At 39.8% G+C, this 10,737-nt stretch overlaps 2 protein-coding genes across 3 annotated transcripts; one reads left to right on the plus strand and one right to left on the minus strand.

Annotated features, from left to right (window-relative positions):
* Positions 1-1,491: 1,491 nt before the first annotated feature.
* Positions 1,492-3,452, minus strand: LOC118425744 (transmembrane protein 128-like). 2 transcript variants are annotated; one of them, XM_035834812.1, is made up of 4 exons: positions 3,297-3,452; positions 2,679-3,025; positions 2,078-2,185; positions 1,492-1,904 (listed from the first exon to the last, which is right to left on the minus strand). In XM_035834812.1, the coding sequence occupies exons 2-4, from the start codon at positions 2,956-2,958 to the stop codon at positions 1,795-1,797; spliced, it is 498 nt and encodes a 165-aa protein (XP_035690705.1). In that variant the 5' UTR covers positions 2,959-3,025; positions 3,297-3,452; the 3' UTR covers positions 1,492-1,794. The 2 variants fall into 2 exon arrangements, with proteins under 2 accessions (XP_035690705.1, XP_035690706.1); XM_035834813.1 differs by having other exon boundaries at positions 2,679-3,017; positions 3,297-3,432.
* A 174-nt stretch (positions 3,453-3,626) lies between these two features.
* Positions 3,627-10,391, plus strand: LOC118425707 (rRNA methyltransferase 1, mitochondrial-like). The gene is made up of 11 exons (XM_035834747.1): positions 3,627-4,080; positions 5,489-5,627; positions 6,063-6,312; positions 6,696-6,933; positions 7,284-7,342; positions 7,494-7,554; positions 7,749-7,828; positions 8,729-8,822; positions 9,234-9,348; positions 9,654-9,773; positions 10,064-10,391. Exons 1-11 carry the CDS (start codon positions 3,739-3,741, stop codon positions 10,099-10,101), a joined length of 1,536 nt encoding a protein of 511 aa, XP_035690640.1. The 5' UTR covers positions 3,627-3,738; the 3' UTR covers positions 10,102-10,391.
* Positions 10,392-10,737: the final 346 nt, after the last annotated feature.

A 10,737-nucleotide genomic window follows, 5' to 3' on the forward strand; every position in this document is an offset into this window, starting at 1 on the left:
AGAAAACAAAAGTTTTGCGTCTCAAACCTGAAACAAACGTGTCCGAACATACAATGTATCTACACTTATAAAGGCTATCTGTATACAATTAATGAATATCAATACGCTAATTATTTACATGGAAACGAGAATATTTTGATAATTATGGACCCGCCTAACTAAATTTATATGCAGGGTCCTACGGCCGTAACTCACGGCCCGGACTCGGCACACCACACGGAGCGAGTAGCACATGTTGAACATTCACATCGCTAACTCCCAACAAACCTACACATGTTATACATCATTTTAAAGCTTAGAAACCGCTTGTTACATACATGGATGCAACTTTTTGAAAAAATAAGACATCAATGGTGAAAAATGCCATCTAAATTTGCAAACTGGAGGTAAACCACCTTAAAATTGCGGTACAAGAAAGTTTCACGTACCAAATTGTAGCTTGTTTTCTTGTCTATTCAATCCTACCATATATGGGTTGCTTCCAAATAAGGCTGAGATGCAAATCAGGCTGACGCAACGCCATGCCCGCAGAGCGCTCGAACAGGTAAACGCGGAAGTGACTTTCCCGTCTCGCGAGGCATTTTCCCGAAGGCCATATCTCAACAATCTTTTATCCCCTGCTTAACATTTTTACATTGCCAGGGCCTCCATACTACATACTACAATTCTGGTAAGTTTGAAGTTCTAGGCCTTTCTCAATTTTACACGGCGATCAATCGAAAATCGCTACACGCACGGAAAACACCACCGCCGCATGCATGAATATTAACTAAGTCGCAAAGGAATCTGGGATAGGCTATATGTAACTGTTATATATATATACACGATTTATTTGGAAAACATTTCATCTTTATGAATTGGTAATACAACGTTAAAATGTAAGAGCAATAATTTGATTATATGCTGCATCAATCTTAGGAATATCATACTTCATTCATTTAATCTAATCAAATATTAGGCCCCATTACGGACCACAGACAATGACTCACGACAGAGCTTTTAAGTTGTATACAAATGCATTGCAGAATTTGAACAGGTCCGTTCATCTCAACATCACAACATCACTCCATCACTCCATCACAACGGCGACTATTCTGGTCTCAGAGCATTTTGCCGCTAAGGCGGCAAAATGCAAAAATACTATTACTAGAATGTGCCTATAAATTCTAAAAAAAATTTACAACACATCTCAAAACAGTGGCAATATAAGGTAAAATTAGAAGGTGCATAGAAGGACAACAACAATTCATCTGTTCAACTGTATCAATAAACAGCTCTCTGATTCCTGTTGCACAATATACAAACAATGAGAAAACTATGCTGACGTGATCCACCCTAATAAGAAAGGATGGCAAATGGTCAAACAGCTCCAAGTTGTTTTGTGAATTCCTTTTGTATACTGGCTTTTCAATGTGTGGCATCATCTTTGGCATGTTTAGGGGTGGGTACCAGTAAACTCAAACTTAAACATTGTACCAGTACAAAAACGTTTTGTTGGACTGGTCCAGAAAAAACAGACATCAGTAGACCGGATGTTGGACCGATTCGAAATGAAAAGATGTTCACATATTTTAGGGCTTACTGTTCCAAGAAAACAACAAGAGCTAAGTAAAGGAGAGTTGATAGTCATTTTATCAAGCTTCTATGGCCAAACCTGGTCTAAAACTGACTGAGGCAGTTAGTGTTGTTGTTCAAACCTGGACCTGATCCTCTGGACCTGGACCGTACCTTTACCTGAATTTTCTGTACCAGTACCCACCCCTAGTATTGTTAAGACGGACCATTCCTCCTGGGTCATGGGAATAGTGAGATCACCATGACAACACCCATAAACAAGGTGAAGAGGATGATGGGAGTTAGGAATCCCCACACTGGCCACAGACCCATCATGCAACAAAGCCCACCTGCAAACAGAAAAAAAAGATACAATTTACTTTTTTACATTGAACACCAAATCATAATCTATCAACTTTCCAATAACCTCTAGAAGATAAGGTGCTAATAAAGTCACAAAGTCTATTGAATAAGGATATCAGTGCTTCAAAGTAGTTTGTTAATGTGTGTTATGACCACTTACCGATAATGAAGCTAGCTGTAGCTGTGGGGATGGCACTAGGGTACAGCTTCTCCCACTCATCAGTACTCACACCTTTGATCCAGGACAGCCACACTATCAGGAACCCACCTGTGGGAAGGATAAAGTTAGGTCATGCACCTTAATGAACTGTTTCTCTGATGCGAGTTCTCATGTGATGAAAGGTGTGACACATTGTTTCTATGGAATAAAACAGTTGTACAATGCCAAGAGATCGCTAATGTTCAACTAGTACAGTTGTAATGACACATTTACTGTATATGGAATTGTTCTTTGCTGACACATTTCAGCTGGCACCAGTGTGGGCCACCACAGCCTATAACTATCTTCTGTGAAGTGCTTGATATACAGGTTCCCAGCATAATGTGCTTATCAATCTGTGGATCCTGGACAAAATTATTTGTCTATTGTCAGTATTGACACACCCAGACAGTATCAATAGCCACTGTCAGTGTGTCAATAGCCACTGCATTAGCTTTAGCCCATTCCACTTCTACTTCCTGCTATAACTAATAAAAAGCTAGTCATATATTATTATAAGATGTATCCCCAGCAAAGAGAAGGTTAGTATCCATCTCCTCACCTATAACAACATTGAGTCCGACCAGCACAGCACCAGGAAGCAACCACAGCCAGTTGATCCTGGGGTCCACTCTCAGAGCCACGGCAATGTCTGTGTAGTAAAACACGGCCATGGACGCCACCAGCCAGAAGATGGTGTGGGCGTTGATACGGGACAACTTCTCTTCCTTCTGTGGAGGTTTGTCCTGAGAGTCGTCCTGCAGTTGCTGCATGAATGACTCGGCCAGGCGAGCCTGAACCCTGCGACGCAGCACTGCAGACCGGTCGTTGTCATCAGCCATTGTTGACTAGTCCTGATTTAAGATGTTCACTTTGAACTTTTCAAGAGACTTGAAATCTTCTACAGGCCTGAAAAAGATAGAGATTGAACTTGAACTAAAGTGTGATTCAGCTTGAACACTACTAGTAGCTTAGAATCGTTCACGTGGACATCATTTATAATATTTTCACCGAGAGGTATATCAAGGAAATCCTTAGACTGTGATAACTGTTAAGTTCAATACAAAATTGTGATATGAAAATGAAACCACTTGACCACACCAAGACCACACCCAAAGTGATTCTTATTGTTTACAATAATCATGATGTTACTTTTACTTTTTTCCATAAAAGTGGTTACCTTCAAGCTCCCTTTCAGACGAAACACAACTCCAGGATGGTCTAAAACCGTCCAAAGCAGCTGATGTTCGATTTGTTGTCAGTCAGAAATTGCTTCCTGGTCAACATGTTCACCTAGCTATTTGGACTATAACACTGTGTATCATAGGTGGTCACACATCTCTGTGGCCACTGATTTGACGGAAAGTCTTCATTTTTTTCGAATACATTTTCATAAGTTGTAAAATATATTTCTAGTTTTTTTATACTTATAATCTATCTTCCCCACAGCCTTGTTCTTGTTAATACTTTTAAAACACATCTCCTTTGGGGGTCTTTCAAGTTGGACTCTTCTGTTGACCTTTGTCCCAGTCAGCACATGGCGCAGACGATATTCATGGGGACGGTTGCGTAAAGATTTCTTTCCTTCAGAGTAGACTTATACATCCTTAGATTACCTTAACATGGCGACTAGAGTGTTCACTAGATATCTGTGGTACCCTGTGTTACAGTCAAGAGCGTTCACAACGAACGAAGCTGTCAGAAGCGGACTTTTAAAATTGGAACGAGGTGGGAGGGGGGCGACCAACGTCAGATCATGCGTAGCCAGATACATGTCAACAGATGTGGACGTAGAAGAGAGAATGCAGAAACCGAAGAAGTTTAAGAAGCCTAAACGTGAGATCTCGGCGCTGGAGAGACGGCTGATGAACCTGTCAGAGCAGGAAGTGGACTTCACGTCGGAGAGCTCGGAGAGAGACGTCGACTGGAGCACTGATGAAGATGACAGCAGACGGTTTGCCAAGGTCAGATCTCATGTCATGTGTATTCATCATCTTCTTCACAGCATGTGCATTTCGTCGACTTTTATGATTTTTTTTATAGATAGTTGAGAGATATGTTGTCAGACTCCTGTGAGAATTTGCTCCTATGCAATTTACGACAACCTTAGGCCATACCAATTTAATCTGTTGGTTCTCGGAATCGCCGCTTCTATTTTTCCCAATTTCAAAAAAAAAAAAAAATGGACTTGCCATACGACCTTGAGATTATTTGCATGTTCATGAGAACTCATTTGCATGTTCGTGAGAGTTAAATGTCCACAAGTTGCTGGACAAACTTCGGCTCAGTTAAACAAACTTCTGAAACAAGTACTGGACATGCAAAAACAACTATCACCTGCTTATGTTTTCCTTTGTGTTGTAGATCATCGAAAACCACCAACAGATCGTGAAATTTGTGCTGGAAAATGTCGAAAATTTCGTTGCCTGCAAACCAAAATGGCAGCATGTAGCCAGTCACAAGTATGTAAATGAATGCAATTTCATGCAAATGAGGAGTACACTCTAGCGTTTTTTGTTTAAACTGCAGCTTTCACAAAGAGAATAATGAATCAGATGTTTCAGGCACTCTTTTATTTTTTGGGTGAAATGAAGTCATTTTGTTGTTGTTGTTGCTAACTTACATTAGACATTATACTATGCTGAAAAAGTTTTTAAAGTTTTTTAATGTTGTTAATGATTTACTATGATGATTTATTACAACTGTTAAGCTTTATTACTGTGTGTACTTCTGTAATACTGATTGCACATTATTTTGCGTTTGTATTGTTGAAATTACATGTAAAATGTATACTTACATGCAAATTTTTCATGTAATTGTAACTGGATAAGTATTTTGCCACACTGAAAACTCTGGACCTGAATCCAGACTTGTTGCAAGTTTTTGTTGTTGTTTTTTTCGCCCTGTCGCTCCAACTTTTTTCTGGAAAAATCCGAGAACCAACAAATTAAATTGGTATGGCCTTACGAAATGGTACGCAGTAGTAATTTATGTCATAGTGTCGGTAAATTTCTTATAAAGATACTGGTGAAACCTGGACAAGGTTACCATTTAGAGATAAGCCAAGGCAAGGCGAGAGTGCAGACATGCTAGTCACAGTCGTGGGGCACAGTCGGTGGCACATGACCAAATTCTCAGTCACAGGGCTTATGAATTGAGTTTGTTTACCCATGCATTGGTAATAACTGTTCATTGAAAGCATTACATCTCTTGAACAGTTAGTCCATTCCTGTCCATTGGGCACAGTTGGTGGCACATGACCAAATTCTCTCAGTGCCATTGAAGTGAGTTTACCCGTGCGCTGGTAACAACTGTTCATTGAAATCATTACATCTCTTGAAGAATAAAAGGAAAATTGATTTTTATATTTAGGTGAATTCCAATCACGTTCCTGTGTCCATGGAGCGAGTCAGAGCCAGGAATATTGGAAGCTTTGATGTGGACTTCCTACACGAGACCAAGTCAGCCCGACCTAGAGCTGGGAGGCCTGCTCAGAAACCCTGGAAACAAGGTAGAAGAATTGCATATCATTGGGTTGCACATGTCTGTTACACCTTACAAGCTCACTTATGTAAGATTGCATGGCCTAAGCAGCAGCTCGTTGGGCTTAGGCTCAAAAGGTTTCGGGTTCGCACCCTGCCGCCAGAGCAGTGTCTTGTGCTCTTGGGAAAGGCGCTTTGCACGACTTTTCCCTGTTCACTCAGGTGAAAATGAGTACCTATATTTAGCTAGGGATGTCCCTCAGATAGGACGTCAAATAAAGACTGTGCCATAATGATCAACATAATGATCGTGGGCACTGAAGGAAGGAAGAAGAAAAGAAAAGAAAAGAAAGAAAGCTTTTCCTACCTGGTATGGATGTGTATAATTCTTGTGTAGCCAATCCATTTGTTACTGCCCAATTTATACTTGTTGAGTGGTTAATTTTTTTCCTTGATTTCCTAAGATTATGGAAGCAGCTGGAGACAGGACAGATGGAGAGATGAGGATGATGAGCCGTCACCGTGGCAACAGCGACGGAGACAACCGCGGAGATGGGAAGATGGTGAAAGCAACTATGGTGATGATGAGCCAGCGCCATGGCAACAGAGACGAAGACAGCCGCGGAGGTGGGAACATGGTATAAGCGACCATGGTGATGATGAAGCCGTGTTGCCATGGGAACAGTCACCTAGGCAGCAGAGAAATGAGAACAGGTACAGTCCAAGCTGATCTTTTATCAGAAAATAATGTTTTATCAAAAAGAATGATTTTGTGTAATTTGTATGAGATAAGTTCCTCTTTTTACCTAGAAAATGAAGACCTTACCATAATACTGTAATACATGTGAAGATTTAGATGGTTGATGTTCTAAATATCTTTGGATTGCCCTTGCTGTCCCTGTGGGATGCTATGTTGCTGGGAAAATAGTACAATGATCAATGTTCAATAGTGGCCATAGAGTAACGATTTGCAATCAACTGTGGGAAAATCTGTACTCCATTGGCTGACCAAGCTCGCTGATAGAACATCCCCTATTTTGGCCAATTCTTCAATCTGACGAACCCCTACTCACAAATACCCCCATATTTGTCCACAGGCAGTTGAAGTTTGCCCCTGCAGTAGGCAATGAATTCCTGTTTGGCATCGCCCCCTGCCTTCTGGCCCTTCAGCAAGGTCAGAGGTCATTCAGTCAGCTGTTCCTGAAGGATGCGCCCTACCAGACAGGTGCAGACAGGATCGAGGAGATAGAGAGCCTGGCAGACGAGAAGGAAGTGAAAGTTGTCAGAATACCCAAGCATCGAATGACTAAGATGATCGGGGACGGAACCCACCAGGTGTGTGATTCACTTCCTTGTCCAGTCTTTTCTGCCATGAAAGGATTTGTTTGTTTTGCAAAGTTGATGAACAGTAAAACTTTTGTGAATATTTGTATGGATATTTTGATTCACTCCTTTCCTAACTCTGGAGGTCTGGAGGTAAGATTACGTAAAAAGTAATGTTATAGAAATAAGGATATTTTTTAAAGCCCTACCCTGGTTTTCACCCAACCCAGAGGAGTTTTAAAAGGGGTCTATTGGTTGGTCTTAGCATTAGGAAGAAGTAATTTGGCAATGGCAAAATCCCAGATCTAGCATGCTAGTTATGCAGAATTAACAAACAGCATTTATTTTTATGACCAATGTAGGGAGTGTGTTTGGAAGCTACCAAAAGAAGAGCTGAACCTCTTAGCCTAGAAGATATCAGGTAAGATCATATTGTCATATTATGCACTATTAAGGTAAAATTGTCTTTTCATGTGCTATATTTTGTTATATATATCATTATATTCTACACTATGTACAGTAGTTATTTGTAAAGAAGATTCAACATCATGTTTCACAACTCCCAATTCCAGCCCAACTGTAGACGTGGACTCAGAGAGACCTCCTATCTGGTTGGTTCTGAATGAAGTGCAGGTAAGGGACTTATTTAACTCAGTGACGTGTATTTAACTCAGTGTCAGTGACATCGTAGATCCTCTTGTTATGAAGGAATATGTAATGTCATTAGCATTTTTGTGTCTGTTTGTCATCAAGCCTTTTGTTATTTGATATTTTTGATAACTTTTCTCTCTTTTATCATCAAAAATGCATATTTTGACTCATTTTAGGACCCCATGAATTTTGGTGCCATCCTGCGGTCATCGTACTACCTTGGAGTGGACAAAATTATAGCCAGCAGCAGTAATTGGTAGGAATCTAACTAACTCACACACACTCACTATCCAGTTTATGCCACACCAATTTTATTAGTTGTTTCTTTGATTTCCCGACCCTATTTTTTCCGAATTGAAAAAAACAAACTTTTCATATTGATGGCCACACCTCCTTGTGTTGACAACATTTCACTGCCTCTCCTTTCTCAAATTAACAACTAAGTATTCCAGTAGCTGTACGTGCCTATTTTGGACAGTACATTTATTATTTTTCTTCAAACTTTGAACTTTGCTACCAGGGACCTCCTAAATGTTGAAATGTTATTTTTGTAGTGTAACTTGAGTAAGCCCCTCGATCTCTCCTACTCCCGACTTTTTGCAAAAATTTTTTTCGACAGACCAACCCAATTTTTTTCTGAAAAAGTCTGAAAAACAACAAATGAATTTGGCCGTGGCCTTATCATGTGTTGTTTCGTGTCAGGCAAGGATTAGACATCCTTGTAGTTGAACAGAGATGTGGAGCTTGATGGCAGCCTGCTTCTTAAGGGTTGACACTCTATAGGTTGAGGAGATGGAGATCTTCCCTTGCCTTGCAAAAACGTTCTTCTAACCTTTTACCTTGTTGTTGGTAACAAAAATTGTTTAACTGAATTGTAGATTGGATATAGCATAAGTCTTCACAGGGAGACTATGAAAAATGTTAAGAAGTCAATATCATGTTGGTTTATTGAAATGATAAAATGGAAGCATATGAAGTATGATTGTTCCATTCCTAACCAATACAGAAGTCTTCAATTGGTATGGTAGCAATAGTAGTATGTCCTTTTACTGGTTCAACTGTCTTAACTTTTGTAGTTCATGCATATATTTCTCAGGACTATTTTTTCTGGATGACATTTTCTGACTATGTCTGTTTGTCTCCTTTCCACCTGTAGCTGCCCTTTGACCCCTGTGGTGAGCAAAGCAAGCTCAGGAGCCATGGAGACTCAGACAGTGTACTCTATGGAAGACATTCCAGCACTCTTACAGGTATGTCTGGATTACATCACTCTTGTAGGTTATATCTGTATTATATCTTACAAGTATGTCTGTATTGCAATGTGGACAATCATTCTTGAAGGTTATGTCTGAATTGTATTGCCAGCTGCATCTAGAATTAGGCTAGTATCCATCCGTATTAAAGCTCCCGAATCTCTTCTGTCCTACTCATGTTTTTGCAGAGAGGACAGAAGAGACTTGGGAGCTTTATCAATATGGCTGGATACCAGGCTATTTAGAATAGCTCAAGCACTTTCATCTGGCAGTCAAGTCCATCCAGATAGTTCCATTTCATTCTACAACTGTATGTATTATGTACAATTTAAGCATAAAGACTTTAAAGAAGGCTGTCACCATACACAGTCTCAATTTGGTAAGCATATTTTTGTACAATTTTTCTAGAACTTGAGCAGTTCAGGGTGGACAGTGGTGGGGACAGTGGCAGCCACTGAAGACGTGGAGGGCACAGTCGTATGTGGGAACTTTGCTCTGAGTGGACCCACAGTCCTGGTTCTTGGTAAGAAGACTTATCTTATGCTGTATATACAGTATTTATATACCTTTCTACAATTGTATTGTACTTTGTAAATTTTAAGTATTATTTTACTTGGTATGTTACTCAAAGCATTTTGTATTTCTCTTTCAAAGCCCGACATTTATAATAGCCACGGCTAGTTGGGCAACCTTGGCTGCTTGTATTGCCAGCCAAAAAAAGTACTGTGCTGTTCCTATTCTGAGATTGAAATGTTTAGAGACAACTTCCATTTTCATGTTGACTTTGTTTATACAATGAATGAAATCTATAACATCCACACTTCACAGGCAATGAGGGTCATGGACTGGGCACGGAGCTGGAGAATTTGTGTACGACAAAAGTCACAATTCAGCCTGGGAGAGAACTGCATCCTGGGATTGATTCCCTCAACGTCTCTGTAGCAACAGGTGGGAAACAAGTCACCAGTCCTTAAATGAAAGTGTCATCAGTTTGTAGTTGTCATTATAGCATTATAGTTGAAAGTTTCCAAAGACCAGTATAACGATAACAGCAATATCTGTCTCAAGCATGATGCTATGAGTATTCCGAAATGAGTTCTGACCAAGGAGGTAACGGTCATAATCTAAATTTGATCTATTTAAAGGGCATACATCCATGAAAGAATTAATTTATTTATGATTGTCTTACACACTGTGGCGCCAAATGTATGAATTAATTCGTCTTTTTTATTTTTCAGGAATCCTGCTTCACAGCATCCTGTCCAACAGAAAGTAGTCTCAAAGTCAGCATTGCACTGTGTTCAGTGGACTCATCTTAAATGTATTGTAGTATGAAAAAGGCCTCACATGAACTGATGCTATGCAGCCAAAGTCCTGCTCCAACTGCTTGCTGATCGACAGTTGATGCCTATGGAAAAATTACTAAGCCTGGTTCACATTGTGCTTGCAAACACATTATGATTAACACATGTAATGGACTTATTCATGCAATGCAACAAAGTAAGAGGAACTATAATAATGTGATATTGTTAACAGTATGAGAAATAAAATCAGTGATCAGTGAAATCGTTATTGCTTTCTCAGTTTCTGCCTCACATTAAATACAAATGATGTTCAAAGGAAAGTTAGCTGTCAGGTCAGCCATGTTAATTGTCTGGTTAGTTTTGCCTTTGTCTAGTGTAGGTCTTCATCTGAACCATCATTATTGACCAGAAGAACCAGGTCATTGTACACACTAGTCTCAAATGCAGTCATAAGGTTCCGGTTCGGAATTTCAAGTGTCCAGATATCTAAATAGTCCCTAAGAATAAGACGCAAATCAGAGGTTGTCTCCATAGTTTTAGCTCTAGATTTTTCGGCTATCGCTTTAAAAGTCTATAATCTTTTATACTTCTCCAAATGCTTGTTGTTC

Source organism: Branchiostoma floridae, chromosome 11, assembly GCF_000003815.2.
Source record: "Branchiostoma floridae strain S238N-H82 chromosome 11, Bfl_VNyyK, whole genome shotgun sequence".
NCBI classification, from domain to species: Eukaryota; Metazoa; Chordata; class Leptocardii; order Amphioxiformes; family Branchiostomatidae; genus Branchiostoma; species Branchiostoma floridae.